General features: G+C 40.6%; 1 protein-coding gene across 5 annotated transcripts in view; it reads right to left on the minus strand.

Annotated features, from left to right (window-relative positions):
• CERT1 (ceramide transporter 1) overlaps positions 1-13,266 on the minus strand; it is an 82,395-nt gene that overhangs the window by 32,250 nt on the left and 36,879 nt on the right. The window contains exon 1 of one of the 5 annotated variants that reach the window (XM_077171203.1): positions 1,510-1,677. The exons of 2 other annotated variants lie outside the window; for them this stretch is intronic. In XM_077171203.1, the coding sequence (XP_077027318.1) occupies positions 1,510-1,542 (33 nt within the window). In that variant the 5' untranslated portion in view covers positions 1,543-1,677. Of the gene's footprint in view, positions 1-1,133; positions 1,280-1,389; positions 1,678-13,266 lie in introns of those variants that run through there. 2 more of the 5 variants (XM_077171204.1, XM_077171202.1) reach the window with 2 other exon arrangements.

A 13,266-nucleotide genomic window follows, 5' to 3' on the forward strand; every position in this document is an offset into this window, starting at 1 on the left:
AAAGGCATTTAATAAGCATAAACCTGAAAAGAAGAGTCACCCAACACTTTGAAACATTTCTTTTAAAATTTCTTTTAAACACAAATATAGAAAGACTTCACTGTTTAATCAGTATCTTCAATATTTATTTAAGCATATGCCACAAATCTTAAGATGACCCAATATGCTTTTATTGTAGTCAGTTTGACAATGAAAATTCATTTAATTTTCTCTGTAACTTGTACACACTAGGAAAGATGATAAAACTTCATTTTAATAGGATATGGCTTAAAAACAGATAAATTTTTAAATGTAGCCAAAATACCCACTTCACTGAAGTTAGAGCATTTTAATTAAAGATAGGAAGTGCTTTCTTATTTTGTTCTTAAAGTGAGGAAAACACACCTATGCAAGATCTTGCTTTAAGCTTAAGAAGCTAAATTTCTGGATTTCTTTACTTGAGATGTAGTCAAAGCCACACCTATATATTCCTACTTTAGAACTTCCAAGAATATTGTAAACTTGTAAGTAGAAATATGCCTTATATTCCATATCTGAATTAAATCCTCTTCTTATTATATTATGCATACAGTCAATGCTCAGCTAATTTAGTTCACATAATAAAAACTGAAGTTGAAAGAAAAAAACCCAACCCTTCTTTCAATATGTAAGCTTGATTTTTTTTAAGGCAGCTTTTCAGCAGGGTATTTATTTTTCTTATTTATGCTTGGGATTATTTTTTCCACTAAATAATTTATCCATGCTACAGAATTGTACATGGAACAGCATACACGATTATATGGATACAGCTATCAGCTTGCAAAGTCTACCAACAAAAAGGTGCAACATTATTAGCTATTTGTTATGGAGAAGCAAGTTCAGCAGGCAGAACAGCAGACTGAACAGCACACGTCGTTTGTACAATCAAAAGCATGTACATTTACAGATCACGTCCACAAAACTGTCAGACAATTATATTTGAACAGTCAAAAGGAAAAAAAGATAAAATTACATTGAGAATACTTATTTTTCACAAGAACCAGAAAATAAGTACTCATTTCTAACTGCTGCACAGACAAGCCCTCCTGCTCACAGCAGACACATGCAGGCAGATGAACACAAACAAAGAAAGCATGAATCATGCAAAGCCCCACCATTCTACTACCGCAACATCTAAACGAGAGCAGGTCACTGCCGCATTTATGTCTTGCAAAGCAGATCATCGTTAACTAATCACTGTAGAAATAATCATTTACATTGAGAAGAGGAATGTAGACAAAGTTTCTTCTGTTTATACAAATTGTAATTTCCCAAGATAAAAACTGGAAACGCTGGTAGAGTTCATATGATAGAAATCAACAGTCTCTGCTTGAAAACAAAATTACTTGTAGAAGTCGTATCAATTCATACCATCAAGCGCTAATGCCAAATCACCATGCTCAGTAAAAAGATGCAGTTCTTTGAAATTCCATGCATACATCACAGCTTCAAAGCTACATTAAAATTGGCATTTGATAGTAACTGCAACACCTTCAGCTTTCCAAGGCAATGCACGAAATCCATTAATCCTTTTGTTACAACAGACAAGAGGAAAGAGCCACATGATCCAAAGCTTCATGTGATCCTTTAACTGGAGCAGATGCTAGTATCAGCAACAAGGCAGTATGTCAGAAAAGCTGCTTTCAATAAAAAAGCTAAGTATTTGCAGAATCATACTGCAGATCTCTGTAACTGCTCGCATGGATCCTTAAGTGGAAAATAATACCCTTGAATAAAGCACAGACTCACAGCAAAGTTCTCCCACTTAAAAAATCAAATAAAGCAAATTATTCTCACATGTCTTCAGGGAATTATTTTGATTTTGTCTCAATATGCACCTGTGAAGCACTTCAATGTATGTTTATTCACCAAGGCAGATATATTCAGTTAGCATTATAAATTATTTATTATTTTACATAACACAACCAGCAGGCAGCTCCTCCCTCTAAGGCATACAGCTCACTCAGAAGGTGATGGAACACATATTAGGACACAGTGACTCTAATCTCATTCTCTACGTATCTGTGAGAATACACTCAATTGCACTCAAACATCCAAGAGATCAAGCCACAATATCTTATGAAAAAACCCAGAAGATAGAAAAGGTAGTAACACAAAAGAGCTGAAAGGTACTATGAAAAGCTTGGTGGAAAATAAGCAGATAAGCTCTATAAAACAACTGTGTTCCAAAGGCAATTTTTAGACTTGCTGCAAATGTTTCAGAAAGATGGGTTAGTGCATGGATGAGCCAAGGCAGGGCTACCCTAGGAAATTATTGCAGACAGTAAGAACACAACAGACACTACACTTTGGGCAGTACAGGATGCATTTCTGAGGACTGAAATTAAAGATACAATTATCATGGGTCTATAGGTCTGATTTTTCAATTGTTCTGAAGCTGCTGACAATGGAAATTTAAGGTTGCAAAACTAATGTGGTAGTTAGCAGGAAGGCAGAGATAAAAATTCCAGAATCCAGGTCAGGGCAGCTGGATAGTTGATTCCCCACCCACAGCCCTCCCAAGCAGAGTGCAGATGCCTATTTAAAAGGAAAGAGCTTCTAATGTGACCTTTTTTGCAACTGCAAAAACAAGGAAAAGACACGTAGACCTAACTTTTTCCAGCAGTGACATATGTTGCAATTCCATAGTAAACACTAAGGTTATGTGCACAGGAGGAATCCCCAGGAATTCCAAATTCAAAAACACATTTAAAGATAAAACTCTTCACTGAACAAAACTACCAAAATCCAAGCTGACAATCAACATTTAGTCTTAGTAATAAAACTAAACCAGCTTGTACTCTTGGGTCATGGGACTATGAGCAAGTCTGGAAGAAGGTACATTTATCCCTTCCGTGAATCCGGGCTGTCAGGAAAGGGACAAGTAAGGTCTGTACTGTAATACAAGAATTAATAAATTCCATTCTATTAGACACCGGCAGAAAAAGCACTGATGTTTTGGCATCAGTTCCCAATGCACTAAAGGAAGTGTTTTTACTTGCTCCATGCTCTGAAAGCTAGTGGATTTTAAAGAATGAATTAATTCCATTACATATTGTCTGGCTAGCACTCGTGCAACTCTGCCTTTAAAAAAAAAGAACAGTTATGATCCCAAGTGAAAGCAGTAGTCACATCGGTATTTTAAACAGTTATTGAAAATTGTATAATAGTTATATTAAATATTATTACATCATCACAATGTATAGAATTCAAAAGGGAGTGTTGCCAGGGTTAAGTGCTAACTAAGGAAGATGAGCCAGGCAGATGAGCAGTAGGAAAAACTGCTGCAGAGGTCCAAGAACTGGCTCTCCCATGGAGCATCCACTAGGTGGGAGGAAAAGCCCGTGCCTTGCAGGGAGTGAGCAGGTAGGGAAAACCCAGCCTTTGTCTCAACAGGGGGACAGAGCAAGGAGACTAAGCCACATACAGTTAACAGGCATTTAAGCAATCTTATTTATCCTTCAAAATGGCAGGGAAGGAATGATTGCCTCTTACTCCAGTCACTGGCTTAGTTTTATTTTTTAACCAAAGATAGTTAAATATCTTTACATTAATATCACCTCTGTAGAACCAGAAAAACGTATCTACCACCAGCATTATGGTGAAGAATCTTGGCTAAAGACCACAATGATATTTCTAAAGAGCATAGTTAAACAGCAATGGGGGTTTATTCACCTTTGTGAAAAGGTACTTGTTGAAAGCCTGAGCCTGTTTTGGATATGGACTTGAGAGGCCTACACTTTGCTTAATCAGAATAAACATTTTCCTAACAAGAAACACTAGGATTCAAAGTACAGGTTGTTACTTGCACTAAAAGAAATGGACTACAAAAAGCTTTACAGCTACAGAATATATCTATCAGCAGATAAATAGTATTACCTATCTATGCTTCTTATCAATAAAAAGAAAAACTGCCAAAGCAAATGCTCCTGCAAAACCCACGAAGTCCCTTGTTCATCTAGTGCAATTAGCAGTTACCTTGGCACTGCTAAATTCAGAAACTGATTGTTTTTTCTCCTCTAATCTTTAAACATTTAGCCATCAGAATAGATATCTCTATCAAATGGCTGGCATAATGTAATATATAGGAAGAACTGTGGGATAAAAAAGTTGGAATTGTCGAATTCTGTAATATATTTGACAAAGAATTTAAGGAAAACTATCTCACACCCTAAAGAAATACATTCAAACACATACTGCTTAAATTGCCATGTCCTAACAGTAATTTGGGGGAAAGTGGGGGGGAAAAGAGTTTACTTTTTGTATTTCTTGTTTTGTATCTCACACCTTATTAAAACTAACACAAATTTCTTCACTTTCAAAACCTATTACCGACTCTCTTATTTCCTTCTTGCTATAGCCCTTGTTAGCTCTCAACACCTACTTCCTTCAAAAACAACTGAGGCTCACTGACACATTTGAACCAAAAAAGTTATTACATTTGAAATAAAAAAAGTTATACAAAATAAGGGACTCCAAGACAGCCAACTTTTTGTCATGTTCCTGATACAGCTTCAGATTGCTCAAGTTGTCCAGGGTTGAAGATAAAAACTAGTACAACTACTAGTGAAAACCATGTTTGTTTAAAAACAAAGTCCAGTCTAGTTAAAAAAAAATGCAACAGCACTCTGCCATCTGTAGAAGCTTTACATGCATTTCTAATCGTACATCTATTTGACAACATATAGATTCCATATATTACCTAGGCAATAATTCTGTCCAAAGGTAATTTTACCTTCAAACAACAGATGAACATATTATATATAAAGTATCAGGGTTCTGAAGGCATAATTATCTAAGGACAAACTCTACCATTCTGCATGACAGGCAGAAAATAATCAGAATCATTAAGGCTGGAAAAGACTTCATAGATCATGGAGTCCGACCTTTGACCCAACACCACCATGCCAAATGGACCACAACACTAAGTGCCACTAAAAGTGCTAACTTTTACTGCATGTCTCCAGAGGCTCCATTAGTTTCCTGGGCAGCCCATTCCAATACCTGATTCAGTGAAAAACTTCTTCCCAATGTTCAACCTGCAGAGCCCTCCTAACCTCCAGCAGATCAACACTCCCACCCAACTTGTTGCCGGCAAACTGAGTGAGGATACCCTTGATCCCCTCATCCAGATTGTCTGTAAGGACACAACACAGAACTGGACCCAGTGCTGAGCCCTGGGGAACAGGACTGCTGATCGGCCACCAGCTGAATGTAACTTCATCCACTGCCACTCTTTGGTCTTGACTATCCAGCTGTTTTTCACCCAGTGAACAGTACACCTGTACAAGCCACAGGCTGCCAGTTTCTCCAGGATAATGCTATCAGAAATGGTGTCAAAGGCTTTGGTGAAGTCTAGATAGAAAACACCTGCAGCCTTTCCCTCATCCACTAAGCAGGTCACTCTGTCATAAAAGGAGATCAGGTTGGTCAGGCAGGACCTGCCTTTCACAAATCCATGCTGGCTGGGCCTGATGACTTTGTTGTCGTGTATGTGCCAGTCATCACACTCAAGATACTCTGTTCCATAACCTTCCCCAGCACTGAGGTCACCAAGGTCAGGCTGTAGTTCCCCAGATCCTGATTCTGACTCTTCTTGTAGGTGGGCACTACACTTGCAAATCTCCAGTTATCTAGGGTGTGTCCCTGGTTAAACTAGGATTGATCATAAGTGATGCAGAGAGGCTTGGAAAGGTATTTCATCAGTTCCCTCATTTGGCCCCATAGACTTGTGAGAAGCTAAGTGTCATGGGAGGTCACTTTCTTCTGAGTTACAGGAAGTTTATTCTGATCCTCATTCCTGTTTAGCAGCTCAGGGGGCTGCTTGCCCTGAGGGTATTTGAAAGCATTAAGTACCTCAGCCTTTTCCTCATCTTTGGTGACAGCGCTCCCCATCCACATGCCCATTAAAGGATGGAGATTTTCCTTGGCCGTCCTTTTGTTGTTAATGCATTTGGAAAAACATCTTACCTTATACAGCAGTGACCAGACTGTGTTCTAGCTAAGGTCTCTCCTTTCTGATTTTTTCTCTACATGACTTCCCAACATCCTTGTACTCTTCCTGAGGTGCCTGCCCCAGCCTACATAGGAAGAAGCATTTGCAAGATCTTAAGTCAAATGAAGCTGGTGGAGGGTCTGGAACACAAGCCTGATGAGGAGTGGCTGAGGGAGTTGGGGTAGCTCAGCCTGGAATAAAGGAGGCTCATAGAAGACCTTATCACTCTCTAAAGTAACCTGAAAGGAAGCTGTAGTGAGATGGGTGTCAGTCTCTTATTCCAAGTAGCAAGTGTCAGGACAAGCAGAAATGGCCTCAAGTTGCAGCAAGGGAGGTTTAGTTTAGACATTATGAAAATTTTTTCATGGAAAGGGTAGGAAAGCACTGGAATATTCTGCTCAGGGAAGTGGTGGAGTCACCATACCTGAAAATGTTTAAAAAAATGTGTGGATATGACATTTGATAACATGGTTTAGTGGTGAACATGGTGGTGTTGCTGGGTTGATAACTGAATGTGGAAATATTAAAGATCTTTTTCGATCTTAGCAATTCTATGATACACTAGATGGCTTACCAAGATCTAAAAAAAGTTACATAAAACATTGTTTTACCAATAATAAAAGAAGATTAATTGTTTTAAAGAATAAAACCACATGATTCTATAAATCTCATTTTAGTTTATGAGTTAAGAACAAGTCCAATATAATACTAAAGGGATAAATTATCTAAATGTTTCTAATGTTTAGATGTAATACCTAGCCACAGACAGAGAATGGCAAAGATATGCATGTAAAGCAGATGTCACATCAAAAAACTTTATAAGAAAACTCAGATTATGAGTTTATCTAACGTAAAAGCTTTGTATCTTTCATGTAAAAGACACATTTAGATATCTAAAAGGATAAATATTCAAATAATTTCCAAAACCTTGGTGAATCCCCAATTCAAAACATAAGAGTATGTCCTTCTGTCATAAGGTTTCACAATACTCTGTGGTCTAACAGATCATGACTGGGAAAATTAAGTTGTCATATACTCGTATTACTTTCGGGTTAGTACCAGTTCATCTGTTTAATCTCCCCAAGTCAGTATCGTGTGTGACCACTAGAGGGAAATAGCGAAAAGGAAACAGACACTGCTGGAGGTTACTAGTGGTCTTTGACCAATAGTAACCCTTACCCTGTTTCTGCTTCAGTCCCGGGGCATAGAAACCTCCTTTTCTTGGTAGACAGTTAAAACCAGAGCAGTTTTACCTTTAGCCTTTATAATTACATTTGAGATACATTGCTTAGAGAGGATAAAGTTTTCCACACAGCGTGCTAGTAGCAAAAATGACATTTAGTGCTGAATGGATGACAGTGAATTAGAAATTGTAACAGAGATTAAAGAAATTATTCTGAAGTCAAGACTTCTCAGACAGTTCAAAACAGTGAACCAACTAAGAACACACTCATTTTCACTTAAGACTGTCCAAAGACATAGTACCAAATCATTCTGACAAATGTTCTGGCTCAGATTTTTAGAACTTCATCTGACAAGAAGTAGCTAGGCTCAATATAATTTAGCTTTGAAAAAGTTTGTCTCAGAGAAAATTGGGCACATGTGTCTCAAGCACCATGCTCAAGTAGAAGATTTTTTTTTTACGTTCAGATGCTCTGTCATTAGTCTGCAAATACATAGCTCATCATTAAAATTACTTTTATATACCAACCAGGCAAATAGGCACAGGATTTCTTCATATACAGGTTATACATTAAATAGGCCATCACCAAACTAGTTTTCTCCATATGTATGCTCACTTTGAGAAACATTAGAAGAAACAAAGTTTTATTTAAAGCCTACCAAACCCATTTAAAGTCATGAAGTAATTATACAGACATATTTCCTCTGAAATAAGTTATTTACTGTATTCATAACACTTGAATTTATACAGGCTTATTTCGGAGTCTGTAAAACTGTTTTATGAAAAGCAACTTTCAGAAAACTCATCTTTGAAAACTAAAATATTAACTGATATTACATACAATATTAACAAACATATCAGTAAAGATATTAAACTTACTTGCCAATACAAAAACAACCTCCACACTATTAGTGATGCAAAAAAAACCCAGACTGCTTTTATTTGCTGAAAGCAAATATCCTCTGTGTAATAGGAAAAACAACTTCAAGCACAGCACAGGTCTCTACAACAAGCTGACCTACCCTGCTCTTGAAGGAAAAATCTGGAAACTGTTTGGAAAACAGCTCACAAAAGGCTGCTTCTAGTACATTAGAGGAAAGGAAAGCAAATCAGAGGATCTAGGCCCTAAAATGTTCAGGAATTTGAAGATAAATGCTATCATGAGTTCTACACAGAACCGTAATACTGTTGGTCCTTAATAGGCTATGCACTAACCTTTGGGACACCATTTTGGTCTTACTTTGCTTTCCAGAGGGGTAAAAAGTATAAACAAGATAAAGGGTGCCGGAACAGAGCTGGTACCAAAACAAAAACCTCCCTGTGATAAGCATTAGCTAGAGAATAGTATAATAAACAAGCAGTTTAGTGCCTATTTTAACTTAAGTCTTCTATAGTAAGTAAATTATCTTATTTCATGACAGCACATCTGTTTTGTACAAGCTGTAGAGCCCCTTCTGTAAGAATTTCTGCTTTAATTGCCCACTGCACTATGAAAAACCCAGGCAACTGCACAAATACATTCAGCATCTACGTAATCAATTATTTTGTAGACTCATATTTTCTACATACTGCTGAGGTCCAATCCCATTGTTGATTCTCTCACGCAAGTGTACCCCCAAATAATTCACCGTGAGAAAGCTGCACATGTATTAAGAGCTGGCAAACTGAAACTGATACTATTGCCTGCAGAGATTCCAGTGTGCATATGGGGGACATTAAGACTTCAGGAGAATGGTGATATTCTTGCTGTTGATTGCTTTGAACTGCAACATACTAAAAGTTGCCTTTATCCCCTTGTGAAATGAGGGGAGGGAAACTCCCACTTGATGGTAGGTAAGATGTTTCCTGACCATTCTGTATGGCATTGACAAAATACAAATTCTGTTACCAGATTTTCAAATTCTGACAGATCTCATACTCCAGTTCAGGGATTGAAAAAGCAGCAGCAATAAAAATGATGAAAGTGAAGCTATTGTATCTACTTCCAAAAGCACTCCAGACTCAAATCTGCCTCACACTTGAGAACAGTTAAGAATAACAGCAGATTTGCTGTCTAACACAGGGCTCTTATATCAAGACAGTATCAATCAACAAAGAGGGCAGAGAACCTTTCTAGTCAAGTGTAACACAAGTTTTTCTCCTAAATGAAGCCCCAGATCCACATATTTCAGACTTTCTTCCCATATGACCAAGTTCAAACCCAAAATGGAGCATGTTTTTTACTCCAGGTTCTGTCTATTCAGGTAGATATCTGAGAGACACTACATATGACTAGTACTATCAGCTGAACACTCTCCATCTGTTGAAGACATGTCTAGCCAGCATGATGGCCTCTTTTCAAGAATTAAAACACAAATCATTCCAGTCACCCTCTGAGGATCAATTAGATATACTTACACAAACCTTAAGTCCTATGTATTGGGTGATTAAAAGAGCACTGAGCAGGTTGGTTCCTCATTCTCATGAGCCATGCAGGCTCAAGGCGGGGTTTTCCTCTGGCAAGAGGCAGGGTGAAAAAAGGAGAGCTCTAGGGAGCAAGGTGAACAGGAGTGGGCAAACAGGGGTGTGGTATAACAGCTCACCTGGCAGTTCACACAGGCGGGGTTGCAGGTTTCCTCCTTCTAGTGGAGTTTTTAATTTGTTGTTTGTTGTGTTTCTGTTGGTAAGTTGGTTTTGGTGTTTTTGTTAGTAATGTTTTTTACACAGGCAAAAACTGCAGTTACTACAAGTGTATGTAACCAAATGGAACCCTCCAAAAAGGATGTGTCTGTCCAGACCCATTCCTGTGAGGACTGTTTAAGCTTATCAGTGGTTTCAGGGGGTGTTGCAGAGGAAGCCTGCCTGCAGTGTGACCAGGTGAATGACCTACTTTTGCTAGTGGCCGAGCTTAGGGAGGAAGTTGGAACACTAAGGAGTATTAGGGAAAGTGAGAAGGAGATAGGTTGGTGGAGTTCTTCCCTGCCATCCTTGAGGGAGGCCCACCAGGAGTCAGAGGACCCCCATGCTTCCCACTGTAAGGCAATAGGAAGACACCGGGTGGATGAAGGGAACAGGAAATGGGTTCCTACTTGGGGAGGTAATAGAAGTTCCTCCCGACCCCATCACCTAGCCAGGTGCCACTTCAGAATAGGTATGAGGCCCTGAATCCAGAGGGTCAGCCAGATGATATAGAAGAAAATTATCTGCCCAGTGGGCCTCCCAATTACACTTCATCTGTCAGAGGGATCATCACGTCTAATATTAAAGAGAAAAGAAGGGTAGTTGTAGTGGAACAGGTGACTCCCTTCTGAGGGGAACAGAGGACCCCACATGTGTTTGCTCCCACATCCCACAAGGAGTTTGCTCCCTCCCTGGGGCCTGGGTACAGGATATTACTGAGAGACTTCCTGGGCTAACTTAGCCCTCTGATTATTACCCACTGCTGATACTCCAGGCTTCCAGTGATGAGATTGAAAAGAGGAGTCAGGGCAATTAAAAGAGACTTTAGGGCATGGGGTCAAGTCGTTGACCGGGCAGGAGCACAGGTAGTGTTCTGCTCAGTGCCTTTGGTGGCAGAGAAAAATGATGAAAGGAATAGGAGAGTCAAGAAGCGAAGAAGAGGCTTTGGTGTCATCAGCAGAATTTTGGGTTCTTTGATCATGGGCCAACGTTTTCAGCACCGGGCCCACTGGAACTGGATGGGCTGCATCTCTCTGTTAAGGGTAGAAGAATTTCAGCTCTCAATTTCAGAATTCATTAAGCAGGCTTTAAACTAGGTTTGAAGGGGGAAGGGGATGCAGCTGGGCTGTCTGGAAGCAGGCCCAAGGGTGATAATGCTGAGTTAGGGGTGAAATCAGCAGCCCAGATGAGATGCATGTGCACTAATGCATGTATAACAAACAAGAAGAGCTGGAAGCCAAGGTGCAACAGCAAAGCTATGATGTAACTGCCATCATGGAAATGTGGTAGGACAACTCACATAGGTGGAGCACTGCATGGGATGGCTACAAGCTACTCAGGAGAGATAGGAAAAGGAGAAGAGGTGGAGGGGTGGCCCATTATATTAGGGAGGCTTTTGATGCCATGGGTATTGAAACTAATGATGATGGAGTTGAATGCTTACGGGTAAGAATTAAGGGGAAGGCCAACAAGGCTGACATCCTACTGGGTGTCTGTTATCATCCACCCAACCAGGAAGAAGAGGTGGACAACTTATTTTATAAAACAGCTGGAGAATGTTTCAGGATCACCAGACCTTGTTCTTGTAGGTGACTTTAACCTACTAGATATCTGGAAACAATACAGCAAAAAAGAAGCAGTCCTGGAAGTTTTGAGAGTGTGTGGAGGACAACTTTTTTGTTGCAGCTGGTGAGTGAGCCCACCAAGCGGGGGGCTATGTTAGACTTGTTCGCAAATAGAGATGGGCTGGTGGGAGATGTGGTGGTTGGAAGCCACTTGGGGTATAGCGATTATGAAATTACAGAGTTCTTGATATTTGGTGAAATCAGGAGGAACATCAGTAAGACTTTTACACTGGACTTCTGGAGGGCAGACTTTGGCCTATTCAGGAGACTTATTCAGAGTTCCTTGGGAAGCAGCCCTTAAAAACAAAGGAGTCCAGGAAAGGTGGCCATGCTTCAAAACAGAGATCTTGAGGGCACAGGAACAGACTGTCGCTGTGTGCCAAAAGATGAGTCGACAAGGCAAACATCCAGCCTGGATGGGAAACAATGTTTTGAAGGAACTTAGGAATATAAAGAGGATGTATCATCTTTGGAAGGAGGGTCAGGTCTCAGGAAGAATTCAAGGGAGTTGCTAGGGCATGTAGAAAAAAACTAGGCAGGCCAAAGCTCGGTTCAAACTTAATTTGGGAACTTTTGTAAAGGATAATAAAAAATGTTTTTATAAATATATTAATGTCAAAAGGAAGGGTAAGACCAACCTTTGCTTTCTATTGGATGAGGAAGGGAACTCAGTAATTGCAGATGAGGAGAAGGCAGAAGTGCTTAACGCCTTCTTTGCCTCAGTTTTTAGTGGGAAGATGGCTTGCTCTCAGGACAACTGTCCTCCTGGGTAGGCAGATGATGTCAGGGGGCAGAATCCCTGTTATCCAGGAGGAGGCAGTCAGAGAAGTGCTGAGCCACTTGGATGTTCATAAATTCATGGGAACAGATGGGATCCATCCCAGGGTGACGAGGGAGCTGGCAGGTGAGCTTGCAAAGCCACTCTCCATCGTTTGCCAACAGTCCTGGCTCACTGGCGAGGTTCCAGAGGACTGGAAGCTGGCCAGTGTGACACCCATTCCCAAAAAGGGTGAATGAGGAAGGAGGATCCTGGGACTTATAGGCCAGTTATCCTGACCTCAGTACCAGGTAAGGTGATGAACAGTTTATATTGATTGTCATTACACAGAACTTACAGGATGGCCAGGGTGTCAGACCCAGCCAGCATGGGTTTAGGAGGGGCAGGTTGTGTTTGACCAACCTGGTCTCTTTTTCTAACCAGGTGACTGCCTGGTGGATGCAGGAAAGGCTGTGGATGTTGCATACCTGGACTTCAGCAAGGCCTTTGGCACTGTCTCCCACAGCACACTCCTGGACAAGCTGGCAGCCCATGGCTTGGACAGGAGCACTCTGTGCTGGGTTAGGAACTGGCTGGATGGCTGGGCCCAGAGGGTGGAGGTGAACGGTGCCACATCCAGCTGGGGCCAGTCAGCAGTGGTGTCCCTCAGGGGTCTGTGCTGGGCCAGTTCTGTTCAATATCTTTATTGACATGGATGAGGGGATTGAGTGTTTCATTAGTAAATTTGCAGATGACACTAAGCTGGGAGCATGTGTCCATCTGTTGGAAGGTGGGAGGGCTCTGCAGAGAGACCTGGAACTGTTAGATGGATGGGCAGAGTCCAACAAGGATGAAGTGAACTCAACTCCAAGTGTTGAGTCCTGCATTTTGGCCACAATAACCCCCTGCAACGTTACAGGCTGGTGAGGGGGTGGCTGGACAGTGCCCAGGCAGAAAGGGACCTGGGGGTACTGGCTGACATGAACATGTACATGACTGGACATGAGCCAGCTGTGTGCCCTGGTGGCCA

This window comes from Agelaius phoeniceus, chromosome Z (assembly GCF_051311805.1).
Source record: "Agelaius phoeniceus isolate bAgePho1 chromosome Z, bAgePho1.hap1, whole genome shotgun sequence".
Taxonomy (NCBI): domain Eukaryota; kingdom Metazoa; phylum Chordata; class Aves; order Passeriformes; family Icteridae; genus Agelaius; species Agelaius phoeniceus.